General features: G+C 41.0%; 1 protein-coding gene across 1 annotated transcript in view; it reads left to right on the top strand.

The window, feature by feature from the left end:
• DNAH6 (dynein axonemal heavy chain 6) overlaps positions 1 to 15,704 on the top strand; it is a 291,954-nt gene that overhangs the window by 161,828 nt on the left and 114,422 nt on the right. The window contains exons 39-45 of the mRNA XM_067703886.1: positions 227 to 374; positions 2,705 to 2,862; positions 4,323 to 4,454; positions 9,198 to 9,369; positions 10,129 to 10,275; positions 10,881 to 10,954; positions 13,877 to 14,031. Coding sequence (XP_067559987.1) covers positions 227 to 374; positions 2,705 to 2,862; positions 4,323 to 4,454; positions 9,198 to 9,369; positions 10,129 to 10,275; positions 10,881 to 10,954; positions 13,877 to 14,031 — 986 coding nt within the window. The remainder of the gene's footprint in view (positions 1 to 226; positions 375 to 2,704; positions 2,863 to 4,322; positions 4,455 to 9,197; positions 9,370 to 10,128; positions 10,276 to 10,880; positions 10,955 to 13,876; positions 14,032 to 15,704) is intronic.

The raw sequence follows: 15,704 nt of genomic DNA, 5'->3' as shown, positions 1-15,704 counted from the left end.
TAAAAACTTTTGCTGAGATAGAGCTGATTAGGATATTTCTTTGGCTCTGATAAATATCATTAAACGGAATCTCCAGGAAGAGAAAGGCAGATATTTCAATCTGGCTTTAACCTCTGTCCTTTTCTGTCCTGTTTCTTACTCATTGTTCTGGAATATTACTGATATAGACAATTGAAAGATTTTATATTGAATGAGAAATCAATTAACATTTTTTTTTATTTTAAAGTCTGTTATTACAAAAGGACTGCTAAATAGAATTCAAGAATCAGCTGGCTATGTTCCTGTTTATCTAAATTTTTCTGCTCAAACTTCATCTGCAAGAACACAAGAGATCATTGAATCAAAACTGGAAAGGAAAAGAAAAAATATTCTAGGTAAGAATTATCCTTGTCATTTGTCTCACACAAATTAATTATTAAATGCTAATAAGTCACATAAACCGTGTATGTAATAAAATTACAATTGGATATTTTCTTTGCTTAATTTATTTGTAAAGGTAATTCTGTTAATGGTATTCTTTCCTGGGTATAGATCTAGATATCTTACTGTTAGCAAGCAGGTAGTTTATTTCTATCATCACCTTCAACTCAGAATATCTTCAATCTCTGCCTCTCCAAGGCTTTCCCTCTCTCCACTCATGCCATGCTTTCAAACCTGCATTGATTTCCCTTTATTTAAAACAAACAAACAGGGGCTTCCCTGGTGGCACAGTGGTTAGGAGTCCACCTGCCAATGCAGGGGACATGGGTTTGAGAGACTGGCAGGATCCCACATGCCGCGGAGCAACTAGGTCCGTGCGCCATGACTGCTGAGTGTGCACTCTGGGACCCGCGAACCACAACTACTGAGCCCCCATGCCACAGCTACTGAAGCCTGTGCGCCTGGAGCCCATGCTCTGCAGCAGGAGAGGCCACCACAATGAGAAGCCCGTGCACCGCAACGAAGAGTAGCCCCTGCCCGCAGCAACTAGCGAAAGCCCGCGCACAGCATCAAAGACCCAATGCAGCCAAAAATTAAAAAAAAAAAATTGAAAAAAAACTCTTTATGTCTGGTGCACTGACTTATCTGAACAAGTAGGGAATAAGCATGAAAATGTTTTGGTGTTTCCTTCAGTCAGCGCTTTCCGCCAAGCTTTGTGGGATCTCTCTCACCCTGCCTTATTAACCGCTTAGATAAATACCATAACCTTCTGGTCACTTGCAATTTTGAGTCTGGTCCAATGTAAAGCTTCAATCCAAACCCCAAAATTTATTTTTGTCTTTTTTTTGTTTTTGAAGTATAGTTGATTTACAATGTTGTGTTAATTTCTGCTGTACTGCAAAGTGATTCCGTTATACACATATATACATTTTTTATATTCTTTTCCATTATGGTTTATCCCAGGAGATTTGATATAGTTCCCTGTGCTATACAGTATGACCTTGTTGTTAATCAGTCCAAACCCAATTTAAAGCTCTTCCTCTCCTCTGCTGTAAGCCAGGTTTGTGGCTGGAGGCGCTGGAGGGATATGGGGGCTCTTTTACTCTTCCCACCCTCCCTCTAGGAGGCTCTAGTGTATCTGGATGGGAGGAGAAGGGAAGGACAAGGTTCTCCCTAACTGAAGTTTAGGTGGGCCTCTGTGGATTGCCCCTGCTTCTCCGTTGGCCTGATGGTTGTCCACGCTTTCAGCGTGGCAGGCTTCCAGGAGCAGGTTTTCTCAGGGCCTCCCAGAAGAATTGTGCACAGGCCAAGCATTGACCTTCCCACTGGAAGGTTCCCTGATGTTGGGAATCACGGTCTCAGCCCCACTTTGTCCCACCCTCCAGTGGCACATCCTGCAGCCTCCTGCTGCTGGGGTCCACTTGCCCAGCCCACAGCCCTCCTGGGTGGAGCACTAGGCAGAGCTCAGGCCCAGCTACCTTCCACATTGTCTATCATCTCACAGGCCCTGTCATGCCAGCTGCTTTCCTAGCCCCTCTCTGTTACCCTTTTCCTGCTCAGGTAGGCGCAGGGCAAAGGAAGCCAGTCTTTCTGGTGGGGGCCCCAAATTTTTATGAATGGTACTCATAGCACGCCTCCCCACCCCTGACCTGCTACTTGGCTTCCAAAGGCCAGAAGATGAAGTGGGGCACTGAGTTTGCCTCATTCTCTTTGGAATTGTCACATGCTGGATGCCAGCGTAGTGGAGTCACTTCCTCTTCTTAAGTTATTCTCTCTTCTGTGTTATCACTCTTTTTTTTCTTCTGAATGTATATATTGACTTTCTGTAAGTTAAATATGCCATTGTACAGCTCCATTGCACTGGCTTTCCCTTTGATGTAATAAGGATGTTTTGAATATCCTGTCCTGTTTTCCCTGTAAGGGGTGGTGGGATGGCATTTATGTAAGGAAACTTTTGGGATTTTTCTGCTTCCTCCTGTGAAAAGGAAATGACTTTACTCACCCCAGGCCCAGGCCACACAGTTGGTGAGGGCAGTGGGAGTGGCTGGGATTGAGGAAGGTCAACTGAAGTGCTAAGATCCACAGCTTCTTGTCGGAGCCTGGATGGGGCCAGAGGGAGATCTCTCGTCCTCAAGACAAGACTCTGCTGGGACCCTTCTCACTCTGTAGAAAACTGAGCTCATTATGACCTGCACGGTGTTCACTGAGTCCAAAGCCTTACCTAAGTCTCGTCTTACGTTTACCAAGGGCAAATAATAATTCTTAAATTCATGTTGTTTCCTAGGAGCACCAGGAAACAAACGAATTGTGATTTTTGTTGACGATTTAAACATGCCCAGACTGGATCACTATGGCTCTCAGCCTCCCATTGAATTACTTCGGCAATATCAAGATTTTGGTGGATTTTATGACAGAAACAAACTCTTTTGGAAAGACATACAGGTTACTTTAGGTTTTAAATACTTTGCATGTTTCAGTTTAAATGGCAGTGAAATATGGTGTATTCATTTGCTAGGGTTGCCATAACAAAGTACAACAGACTGGGTGACTCAAACTATAGAAATTTATTTTCTCACAGTTCTAGAAGGCGGAAGTCCAAGATCAAGATGTCAGTAGGGTTGGTTTATTCTGAGGCCTCTCTCCTTGGCTTATAGATGGCCGTGTTCTCCCTATGTCTTCTTATGATTTTCTCCCTGTATCCATGTCCAAACTGTCTCTTCTTGTAAGGACACCAGTCATATTGGATTAGGACCCACCATAGTGACCTCATCTTAACTAAATTACCTCTTTAAATACCCTACCTCCAAATACAGTCACATTGTGGGTTACGGGGAGTTAGGGCTTCAACACATGATTGGCCAAGAGGAGGCAGAGAAGGACACATAATTCAGCCCATGACATATGGCCTCTGCATTTCTTGTGTGTAACTCAATTCATTCAGTCTGTATTGGCTTCTCGCCATGCTTGATTCATGAGATTTATAGACAACTGAGACAGCCCCGGCCTCCTGGAGGGCTCAGCTTTGGAAGATGGATGAACATGTGTTTATAATGTAGGTTGATAAGTGGAAAGAGACTGGAGGGGAGCAGGGGTGGGCACTGGGTTGATGATGAGAGAATCCTTCCCAGAAGAGGTGATGTCAGAACAGGATTTTGCAGGCAGAGCAGGGCAAAGCAAGGAAAGGGAGTTATTTACATCTCAAAGCAAGTAATATGAGACACCATGGGGGTGTGGAATGTGAGCAGCAAAGCAGCAGGACATGCAAAGGTCAGCCCAGGGGGCCATGGTGCCATGATGAGGAATGTGATTAGGAGCCTCTGAAGGAAACATTGTAGAAAGATCCCCTTGGCTGCAGGGAAGGTATGGACTAGAGAGGAGGCAAGGCCAGAAGCACCTACAATATCATGTATTGACCAGTAGAACATGTTATGACCAGAGGCTCAAAGGAACCTAGCCCTGTATTTCCCCTAGGAGCAATGGTTCAGGGTGCATTAATTCAGTGTTCCTGGCAATTTTATAGAACACAGCTACCACAAAAAACAAGAACTGACTATACTTAGTATTTATTAAATATATTTTAACCTAAGGTACAAATTCTTACAAATTTTTAAGATTAGATTTTTACATAGGAGTATTTATACAAGATAGATGAGTTAGCTAAGTAACCTTGAGTAACTTATTTATCAACCAGGGCCTTGATTTTTTCATCTACAAACCGGAGATAACAACAGTGATCTCCTGAGGTGGTTGTGAGAATTAAGTCAGATAATGTGTTGGAAAATATAACACAATGCTGTCCTAGGGTAGGTCCTCCAAAACTGTTGGTTGAGTCCTACTGTTGGGATGGGCACATTGCATGTCCTTCTTTGCTGGGTGACCCGAGTGGATTTCTCTCCATACAGGATGTAACGATTGTATCAGCGTGCGCACCTCCAGGTGGTGGCCGCAACCCCGTGACCGCCCGCTTCATCCGACACTTCAGCATGTTCTGTCTCCCGATGCCCTCAGAGCACAGTCTGAAACAGATTTTTCAGGTGAGGCTGGATTCCAACTTGGGCAAGAGGGGAAAAGAAAACTTATTTGTTCCAAGATTCACACAGAACAGTCCGTTTCTAGGGAGCCCATCCATCATTTCCTCAGCAGAAACCAGGTAAGCACAGGGGCATCTGGGCAGTAGCTGACAGGCATTTGCATCATGGCCTTCTGCGTTTGTGGTCTCAGAGGTAGTTTTAGGAATGCAGAAAGCTGGTCAGAACACTGCCCCTACCTCTAAAGAAGGCTATGTCCCAGGCCCTTGACTCTCAGCAGATCTCATCCCTACTCAGCCCCGGCCTCTGTGCTCGTCTCCTCGCTGATCGCCATGTCTATGTCCACTTGCCCAGCAGACACCACCCCTGATAACCCAGCGGGCTCAGGCTCAACACATCAACCCAGAATTTATCATCCCTGCTGCCACCACCCCCCCAGCAGAAACAACCACGCTTATTTCTTCCATCTGCACAAACTTCCCCAGGGGACCACTTCCTCGTCCTTTAACTGGGGGAAATAACTGTGTCTGCCCTGTAAGGGATCAGCAGAAGGGTTCAGAAAGTGTAAGGCATTAACCTAAGTAGAATGATGCGAGACCACGAAGCAGCATGACCAGAGCGAGTATGTCATACCAACCAGCAAAGACGCTCAGAGGAGACAGCCAGTGAGCTGAGTCCTACAAGGTGGAATTGACAGGGGTGGACAGAAACACACAGGTGAATGTGGTCACAGAGGCAGGAAGTGGTAATGTGTGCATCCAGGTAGGATGAGACAGGTGACTGGTCTGAAGAAACTGGCTTTGGTTGCAATCACCCAGGAGCCAAAGAGGCAGTGATACAGGCATAAAGTGAGCCTCTGCATTTACCTGCATCAGCCTCTCCTTCCAATGGGGTCTTCTTAGAGGAGAGAAAGGACCAGAACCAGTACATACACAACAGTCAGCTGGAAAGTGGTTTTCATATTGAAATTACATCCATGGGAAATTATTTTTAATAAATTTGAAGTCGTTCCAATAAGCTGTTTAGGAGCTAATGCCAAAAGGATACATAAGAACTGCCACATTTCGGAAAACTTTTAGAGAGTACTTTAGAATAGGAAAGGATGGGAGCTTATCTACCATAATTAAGTAGCAAGTACAGAACATGACAGGAAGTGGGTAATGGGGACCAACACAAGTATTAGACTTTTTTAAATCCTACCTTTTGTTGAGAACCTTTATGTGTATATTCTAAAGTTTGAAGTGAGTGATTCCCACCATGGTATCCTGACACACTTTGTGATGTGATCAGTGGTGAGGGGGTGTCCCAAGTAACTTATGCCTGATGATAAGGTACTAAATTCGCAAATTATTTTACATTTTAACAAATTCAAGCAAATTCAAAGTTACCCTAACAACAACAACAAAATGTCATTCTTAATGATTCCAAAATATATTTTTGGGTGGGAGGAAGAAGGTAGAGTCTGAGCTCCTGGAAATGAAACTGATCCCAACCTTCAGCCTCCTCCCTCTGCCTGTGGGAATCACATCTACGGAAATGTGTCACTTACAGGAACATCAGCCAGCAAACACGTTACAGATGAAAACAGGCAGGAACTGCTTTTTCCCACTGTAACTTAGAGGCTATCATTTAAAACTCACCCTAGCCGTGGGTGGTAATAGAAATGAAATGCAGCAAAACTGAGAGATTCTGGGTTGGACTGCATTCAGATGGGAAGTATATTTTTCTCATTAGCAGAACAGACTGGAGATTTTGTCTGTAGAAAAAAAGGCCTTGGATCCCAAACTTTTTTTTTTTTTTTTTTTTTTTGCGGTACGCGGGCCTCTCACTGCTGTGGCCTCTCCTGTGGCGGAGCACTGGCTCCGGACGCGCAGGCTCAGTGGCCATGGCTCACGGGCCCAGCCGCTCCGCGGCATGTGGGATCTTCCTGGACCGGGGCACGAACCCGTGTCCCCTGCATCGGCAGGCGGATTCCCAACCACCCTGCCACCAGGGAAGCCCCCAAACTTTCTTTTTAATCACAGCCCATCTAAGCAGAGTTCACAGCCCACCTTTCCTGTCCTTATCGTATGGAGGAGAAAGAACTTGGGGATTACCAAGAATTGAAAAAAGCAAAATCAATAAGTTAAAGTAAATTTGTTGTTTTGTATATATATGACAGTATTTATATATATGTAACTATACTATATATTAGATAGATATGGATGTAAACTGTGTTAGTATTTGTGTGATGGAGAATAAACAGACTGGGATTTTTATTTTTGTCATATTAGGATGGTCCTACTCAACATGAGGTCCAAAAAGGAGAATGTTAAATTCATGCTGGGGGCTCGGCAGGACAGTACCTCAAAAAGATAGTCCTCACAAACTGCTTTTACAAATAATGTTTAACAGAAGGCTCATTGAAAACAAATACTTTGATTTATTTCAAACTATGTCATATATGAGCCCCAAATCTAAAGTCACAGGGGCTGACTTGCAAGCATTTGATATGCACTCTGGCGCCTTCTCCCATAAGTAATTCCAAGGCTAATGGTGATGGGAGTTTATCTATTTAAAAATCTAATATGAGTTTCCCTAGCAACTGGGGCTAGAAGGCTAATAAATACGTACTCTCAGCTTGTGGCAAGTGATATATGAGAAGATCAGAGAGCCATAAGCGAGACTGACGGGAGGACTTATCTTAGATTGGGTAGTCAGGGAAGGCCTCTCTGAAGGACATGTAATATCCAACATGAAGGATGAGAAAGTCCCTGCAAAGCAGAGAGCCCTGTGGGAATGGGTCCTGGGGGAGAAGAGAGCATGGGTAGTAAGGCCAGGGAGGCTGACACAGCGTCTGGTGGGGAGAGAGGGTAAGGAGAAGAGGCTGGGCAGGGGCAGAGCATGCACTGGTGGGGGTGCAGGGCCTTATTTCCCTGATTAAAGGTAACAGAAGGTTGATGAGTGGGAATGGAGAGGCCAATGAGTAAGGAGGGAGTGAGGAAGCCCAGATGAAAAGGAGTGAGGACTGGAATGGGGTGTCGTCAAGGGGAACAGAAGGAAGCAGGCAGATTCAAGAAATGTATTCAAGAGCGACTGTGGGGGACAAAGAAGGGCAGGTTTCAAAAGAGACTTCTAGGACTTCCCTGGTGACACAGTGGTTAAGAATCCGCCTGCCAATGCAGGGGACACTGGTTCGAGCCCTGGTCCAGGAAGATCCCACATGCTGCGGAGCAACGAAGCCCGTGTGCCACAACTACTGAACCTGTGCTCTAGAGCCTGCAAGCCACAACTGCTGAAGCCCACGCACCTAGAGCCCGTGCTCCACAACAAGAGAAGCCACCGCAATGAGAAGCCCGCGCACCGCAACGAAGAGTAGCCCCCACTCGCCGCAACCAGAGAAAAGCCCGCGCGCAGCAACGAAGACCCAATGCAGCCAAAAATAAATAAATAAATTTTTGAAAAAGAAGAGAAAAGAGACTTCCAAGTTCCTGATCTGAGTGGAGGGTGGGGCCATACACTGAGCTAGGGAAGCGGAAGGGTGGGGAGTTCACAGGTATCAGTAAGTCAAACTTTCAATATACATGAGGGTGAAAGTCTACAGATTTGTTGGTCATTCACCCATAAGAATCAGAGAGAGGACTTCAGCTCATTTCCAGACAAGTGTGAGCACTCCGTGAAGACCCTCTGGACCCACAGCCAGATGAGGTCTAATTACTTGAGAGTGGGTTCACGGTAAGTCCACTGGTCGGCTGTGAATGCTGCTCAGGCAGCACCAGACAGTCACAGAGGACAGAAGTGAGTCCATTCTGGAGAACATATTCTGAAATGGAAAGAAGAGGGTGTTTTTGTTTTTTGTGTTTTGAGTTTCTTTCATTGAAATGTAGTTGATTTACAATGTTGTGTTAGTTTCAGGTGTACAGCAAAGTGATTCGGTTATATGTATATATATAGTCTTTTTCATATTCTTTTCCATTACGGTTTATTACAGGATATTGAATATAGTTCCCTGTGCTAACCACTAGGACCTTGTTGTTTATCTATTTTATATATAGTAGTTTGTATCTGGTAATCCCAAACACCTAGTTTATCTCTCCCCCAGAAGAGTTTTTCCTTTAATTAATTTTTATTGGAATATGGTTGCTTTACAATGTTGTGTTAGCCTCCACTGCACAACAAAGTGAATCTGCCATACACATACAGATATCCCCTCCCTTTTGGACTTCCTTCCCATCCAGGTCACCACAGTGCATCAGGTAGAGTTCCCTGTGCGATACAGTATGTTCCCATCAGTTGTCTATTTTATACATAGTATCAATAATGTATATGTGTCAATCCTAGTCTCCCAATTCCTCCCTCCCCCCACCCTTTCTCCCTTGGTATCCATACATTTGTTCTCTACGTCTATGTCTCTTTTTCTGCTTTGCAAATAAGATCATCTATACCATTTTTCTAGATTCCACACATATGCGTTATTATACGATAATTGCTTTTCTCTTTCTGACTTACTTCACTCTGTATGACACTCTCTAGGTCCGTCCACATCTCTACAAATAACTCAATTTCATTCCTTTTTATGGCTGAGTAATATACCGTTGTATACATGTGCCACATCTAGAAAAGAAGAGTTTTAACATCCACATGTCCTTGCACTGTAATTTGGTTTTCTACTTATTATTAGAAAAAGTATCATCAGATCTGGAGTATATGAAAGATAAATTTTGGTTAAAAAATAAATCTAACCCTCTCATATTACATTTCTGATTCTAGGCCATCTTAAGTGGCTTCCTAAATGACTTCCCACCAGCTGTAAAACAAACTGCATCCAAAATTGTGGAAGCCTCAGTTGAGATCTATAACAGGATGAGTGTGGATCTTCTGCCTACACCAGCCAAGTCTCATTATGTCTTTAACTTGAGGGATTTATCCAAATGTGTGCAAGGTAGTGTATGGAACCTTCATTCTCTGCCCTGCACCCTCCTTCCATTTCCATTCACCCCCAGATCTCTCAGTAGAAGTGTGTGTACATGGGTGTCTGAGACTTGCCTGGGAATCCCATTACAATGTCCCTGTTCAAGTCACCCTCCACCCCCACCCCAGACTGGCTACTTCACAGCTTTCCTCAAACCACCCTCCCATTTCTCACTCCCAGCTGGTGGCCTGTCTTCTTTTTCACTGAAAAAAAATAGAAGCAATCAAACCAGAAGGGCCTCCTCTTCCAGATCTCCCAGACATCCTGCATCTGCCTTCCCTCCCACTGCAGTGGTTCAGCTGTCCCTGCCCCTTACATGTGCCAATAGTCCCCCCCACCCCAGTATTGAATCGCATCCCCTCCTGCCGACTCAAGGATTTTGCTCTTATAATTCCCCCTTCTCTTCTGCATTGTCAATGCTTCCTCTTCTATCAGATCATTCGTTAACAGCATAAGACCCTGCTATAATACCTCACAACTTAAAAAATAATTCTCTTTAGGCCCCATATCCCCCTTCTGCTACCCTCCCCATTTTCACCACTAATGTGTCCCCAGTTTTGCTTTCAAAAAATGAGCTCACCATTATTATATGTGTATATCCACTGGGGAACCATCCATTTCTGGTAGTGTGGGGATAAAGTTGGACTTAAGGATTTCCTCCTTAATTAAACTACTAGATATTCCACAATTGTAGAATTTTTCTTCTTTTCTCCTTTTCTTAAAAAACAGGTATCCTCCAATGTGATCCAGGAACAATAAGAGAAGAGATACAGATATTTAGACTTTTTTGCCATGAATGTCAAAGAGTCTTCCATGACCGTTTGATTAATAATGAAGATAAGCACTATTTCCATGCTATTTTGACAGAAATGGCCAGTAAATATCAATCTTTATATCAATCTTTATTTAGCTAGGTTTTTTTGTTTTTTAGTAGAAAAACAATTTGGTTTCTAATCTGAGCCATTAGACTACCAGGGAGACACAATTTGGTTTCTAAAATGAGCAAAATGAATTGTAAACATTCATGAGTAAAAGGTTTTTTCTTCATATATTTATATATGACCCAAATATATAACAATATATGAAATATTATGAAAATCATTTCATTGAAATTCAGGAAGGGTTAATATTCTTAATTCAGTATAGCATTTTAAGTAGAGGAGGGAAAGTAGGAAAAAAAATAGCATTTTGTTGGATAAGAAACCAGGATATTTCTAAAGTATTTCTTATTTATTAATATGTATTCAATATCTGTTATTTAATAAAATGTTTACTAATAGTAAATATTCTTAATCTTAAATCTGGGGGATTATCAACCAGACTAAAGTGGTATGGCATTAACATGGCTTTCCCTCAGTTTCATGTGTACCAATTAGGCTTCTAAATAAAGTAACAGGGGTTATTATTCTGTGTATCTTATTATTAATATCCTGCATTCCAGCTTATTGTTATACTAAGAATTGATTTTGTTTTTTGAATAGACAAACATTTTGGAATTGCAATAGGCCTGGAATATTTTTTGACTAAGCCCATCATATTTGGAGATTTCGTTAAGGTAAGTATGTTGTATTGACGACTACATTTGAAGGCTATAAAACATTTACTATTTTCTACTTCAAGTTCATATTCTATAAGAGCTTTGCACATGAGAAGATTAGAGATCTAGACCAGGGGTTAGCAAGCTATGGTCCATAGTCCAAATCCACCCACCGCCCATTTTTGTAAATGAAGTTCTATAGGGACTCAGCCACGGCCCATTTGACTGTACTATGTATATGACTGCTTTCTAATGACTAGGCAGAGTGGAGTAGTAGCAACACAGGCTATACGACCTGCAAAGCCTAAAATATTTACTATATGTCCCTTGAGAGAAAAAGATTGCTGACTTCTGATCTAGTTACATTCATTTTAATAATAGTTTGAATCCGAAACCCATCAGATATTCGATTTGGAAGGAAGCAAAGAGATTTAGTCTCTTAACTCAGGACTCCAATTCCTTTCCTAGAATCCTGTGTAGTTCTTCAGCCTCTGCTCAGAGGTTTCCAGTTATGGGAAGCTAATTAGTTAGCAGTTCTGCCTTCTTCATTTCAGGGTAGCTCTAATTAGTACCAAAATTTTCCTTGTACTAAGTTCCTTAAGTCTGTCCCCCCAACAACATCTACACATAGGCCCTAATTTTACCCTCTAGACCTACCTAGAATAGACTTATTCTAGATGAGTAACATTATTCTATGTTAGAAGACTTCCGTCTAACCACCCTACCTATGTTGACAGATAGCTGTCTTGTTTTACCAAGTTGACTCTTGTTTGGGTACAACATTCCTACTGTCCCTGAGAGGGCAAGGGCCATGTTTGTTTTGTTCACCCTAAATCCCTAGTTTCCTGCACAGAGCTAAGTATATAGCAGGCTCTCAATCAATGCTGTTTAAACAAATGAATGGACTCATCTTTATATCATACACATATGCAATACCTCACCACCCTGATAACCCCTGACAACTAAAAAAAATACTAAACAATTTATTTGTATGAAATATATCTATTTTTTAAATTAATTTTTATTGGAGTATAGTTGCTTTACAATGTTGTGTTAGTTTTTACTGTAAAGCAAAATGAATCAGCTATATATATACATATATTCCCTCTTTTTTGGATTTCCTTCCCATTTAGGTCACCACAGTGCATTAAGTAAAGTTCCCTGTGCTATACAGTACGTTCTCATTAGTTGTCTATTTTATACATAGTATCAATAGTGTATATGTGTCAATCCCAATCTCCCAATTCCCCCCACCTGCCCCCCTTTTCCCTCTTAGTATCCATACATTTGTTCTCTATGTCTGTGTCTCTATTTCTGCTTTGCAAATAAGATCTTCTATACCATTTTTCTAGATCCCACATATATGCATTAATATATGATATTTGTTTTTCTTTCTGACTTACTTCACTCTGTATGACAGTCTCTAGGTCCATCCACATCTCTACAAATGACCCAATTTTGTTCCTTTTAATAGCTGAGTAATACTCCATTGCATATATGTACCACATCTTTTTTATCCATTCATCTGTAAATGGACATTTAGGTTGCTTCCATGTCCTGGCTATTGTAAATAGTGCTGCAATGAAAATTGTGGTACATGACTCTTGTTTAATTATGGTTTTCTCAGGGTATATGCCCAGTAGTGGGATTGCTGGATCATATGGTAATTCTATTTTTAGTTTTTTAAGGAACCTCCATACTGTTCTCCATAGTGGCTGTATCAATTTACATTCCCAGCAACAGTGCAAGAGGTTCCCCTTTTCTCCACACCCTCTCTGGCATTTATTGTTTGTAGATTTTCTGATGATGCCCATTCTAACTGGTGTGAGGTGATACCTCATTGTAGTTTTGATTTGCCTTTCTCTAATAATGAGTGAGGTTGAGCAGCTTTTCATGTGTTTTCATGTGTTTGTTGGCCATCTGTATGTCTTCTTTGAAGAAATGTCTATTTAGGTCTTCTGCCCATTTTTGGATTGGGTTGTTTGTTTTTTTGTTATTGTGCTGCATGAGCTGCTTGTATATTTGGGAGGTTAATCCTTTGTCAGTTGCTTTGTTTGCAAATATTTTCTCCCATTCTGAGGGTTGTCTTTTGGTCTTGTTTATGGTTTCCCTTGCTGTGCAAAACCTTTTAAGTCTAATTAGGTCCCATTTATTTATTTTTGTTTTTATTTCAATATTCTAGGAGGTGGGTCAAAAAAAGATCTTGCTGCGAAATATGTCTATTTAAATGTATTCTTAAAATCAAAATCCGAAGTTTATTTTCAGGTGGTGATTATATTTCCTGTGTGTTTCTAACGATATTATTATCAAATGGGGAAATGAAGCAAAGCAAAAAGAGTAGTTGGACTCTTCTTCCATTGCCTATATGTGTTTTAGTCAACGGTTCCAAAAGAAAATGTCCCTAGGGCAGTTGCTACGGCAAAGACAAGAAATTATCAATAGGTCCAAACGGACACTCAGTTGCCTATAGTTTACACCAAATATCATGCTCAATGATTTATTTAATTAAATGACTGCTGTGTAAAAACTATGTATAGTTCTGGCATGACTTTTTATAACACAATCTGCCATACATAATTTTAAACAATTTTGCTTTTCTGATGTCAACAGCTTAAGAGCAAAAGTATGAAACCAGAGTAAGTTAAAGTGAGAAAAAATTTCAAATCATTTCTGAGCTTCTGTGTGAGTTTTATTGCGAAGATCATTGAAATTCCAATGTACCACTTGAAGAGGTTGAATTAAATGAATTTTTCAGTTAGCCATGAACGTCTGAGTTTCTTTAAACTGATTTCCTTGGTTTTAAAACCCTGCTAGCATATATAAGCAAATGATTAAATAAAAATATAGATAAAAGAATGTTCCCTCCTAAGGTTATGTATATTATATACATTTATATATCAGAATTGATCCAACTTGGTTCTTCTCCAATAAATCATCTAGTTTGGAGCAGATAAGACTGACCGGATTTATGATGACATGCCTGATATGGAGAAAATCGCAAGTGTTCTACAGGACTATCTTGATGATTATAACCTTACAAATCCCAAAGAAGTAAAGCTGGTGTTCTTCCAGGATGCTATAGAGCATGTTTCAAGGTATAGTGCCATAACGTGCCTAATAATGCATTGATCTAATTTCATTTATATTAAAAGGTAAGGATTAAGTTGTAAAACACTCTTTAAATAGATTGCTAGATGGACAAAGGTCTATTAGCAAATCTTGCTGTAACTTAAAAGGTATTTTTGATATATTTAAAATATATATGACATGAACATTTTATGGAATCTCAGAGGTCATTATCTTTGCTAAATATTAATAGATAGTTTTGGTTTTCTAAAATGTCCTATCTCATTCCAAAAAAAAGGCCTAAAGTTGTTTACAGATATGTACAGTATAACCAGGCTGATTAACATGCATGACTAAAGAAATAGGGGGTTTTGCTTTGTTGATAGCAAAACAAGTTGAATGCAAGGATCATACATTCTAACTGCTTTTGAGTCTGACTCATACCCACTGCAAGTATCCTTTAAGGGTCATCCCCAACACCTAGTTATCCAGCCTGAATATCTGTAGTCCTTGGGGCATATACAACTTTTTACAGTGGCTCATGTCGTGTTGAACAATTCTTAAATTGTAAATATGTGTTAAAAGTGTTGAAATGATAAGGTGCTACTGTATAGCACAAGGAGCTATATTCAATATCCTGTGACAAACCATAATGGAAAAGAATATATATATATATATATATATATATATATGTATATATGTATGTATGTATAACTGAGTCACTTTACTGTACAGAAGAAATTAGCACAGCATTGTAAATCAACTATACTTCAATAAAAAAATTTTTTAAGTGTTGAAATGACCCTTCAAGAGTAAGTCAAAATCTACTCGCTGTGACTTCTGATACTCATTCCATCCTTTGGAGTGGTAATAATAATAATAATGGCACTGAGTGTGAATATAAACCGTGATATGGAGTATCTCATTTAACTCTGATAACACCTCTGTATGGCTCAATATCATGATCTTTCTAAATATAAGGCTCAGAGAATGTTCCAGTGGTCTGTTGCTACATAATAATCCACTGTAATACTTAGTAGCTTTGTTTTTTCATTATTTCTCATGGCTCCCAGCCATTCTCTCCTGGAGTCTCTCATGCAGTTGCAGTCAGACAGCACCTAGAACACCTGGCCCATCTCTGCCTCCCTGTGGACTCCACTGTCTCTCCAGCAAGGCAGCATCAGAGTGCAGGGGCTTCTTACACAGTGATTCAGGGCTCCAAAGGCTCGTGCCCCAAGAGAGAGCCAGGCAGGAGGCAAATGGCCTTTCACAACATAGCCTTGGAAGTCACTCAGCATCACTTCTACCATACTCTGTCATTAGAAGCATCATACAGGGCTACCCAGGTTCACAAGACAGGATCAGAGACTCTATCACTTCATAGGGTCAAAGAGCAAGTAGGACCAGAAACATTATTGCAGGCATTTTTGGACAATACCGTGTGCCACAGAGAGATTAAGTGAATTGTCCGAAGCCCTCTAGCTGGTGAGTGGCAGGCTGGGGATCATATCCAATGCTTTGATTCTAACTTCACTGTAGATGCCTCCACCAAAAATGGATCCACTCTTTTTCCTAACAGCCCTCCAAATATTTGAAAATCATGACCAAGTTCTTCTTAGCTTTACCTTCTCCGGGTATAATTATCCCAGATGTTTCACTATTGCCTATTAGCAGTTATTTCCAGTTTTCAACATACTGAGCC

The sequence above is a fragment of the Pseudorca crassidens genome, chromosome 14 (assembly GCF_039906515.1).
Source record: "Pseudorca crassidens isolate mPseCra1 chromosome 14, mPseCra1.hap1, whole genome shotgun sequence".
In the NCBI taxonomy this organism is placed as follows: domain Eukaryota; kingdom Metazoa; phylum Chordata; class Mammalia; order Artiodactyla; family Delphinidae; genus Pseudorca; species Pseudorca crassidens.
Note: the sequence above shows the minus strand (reverse complement) of the source record. Positions and strands in the feature narration are given on the sequence as shown.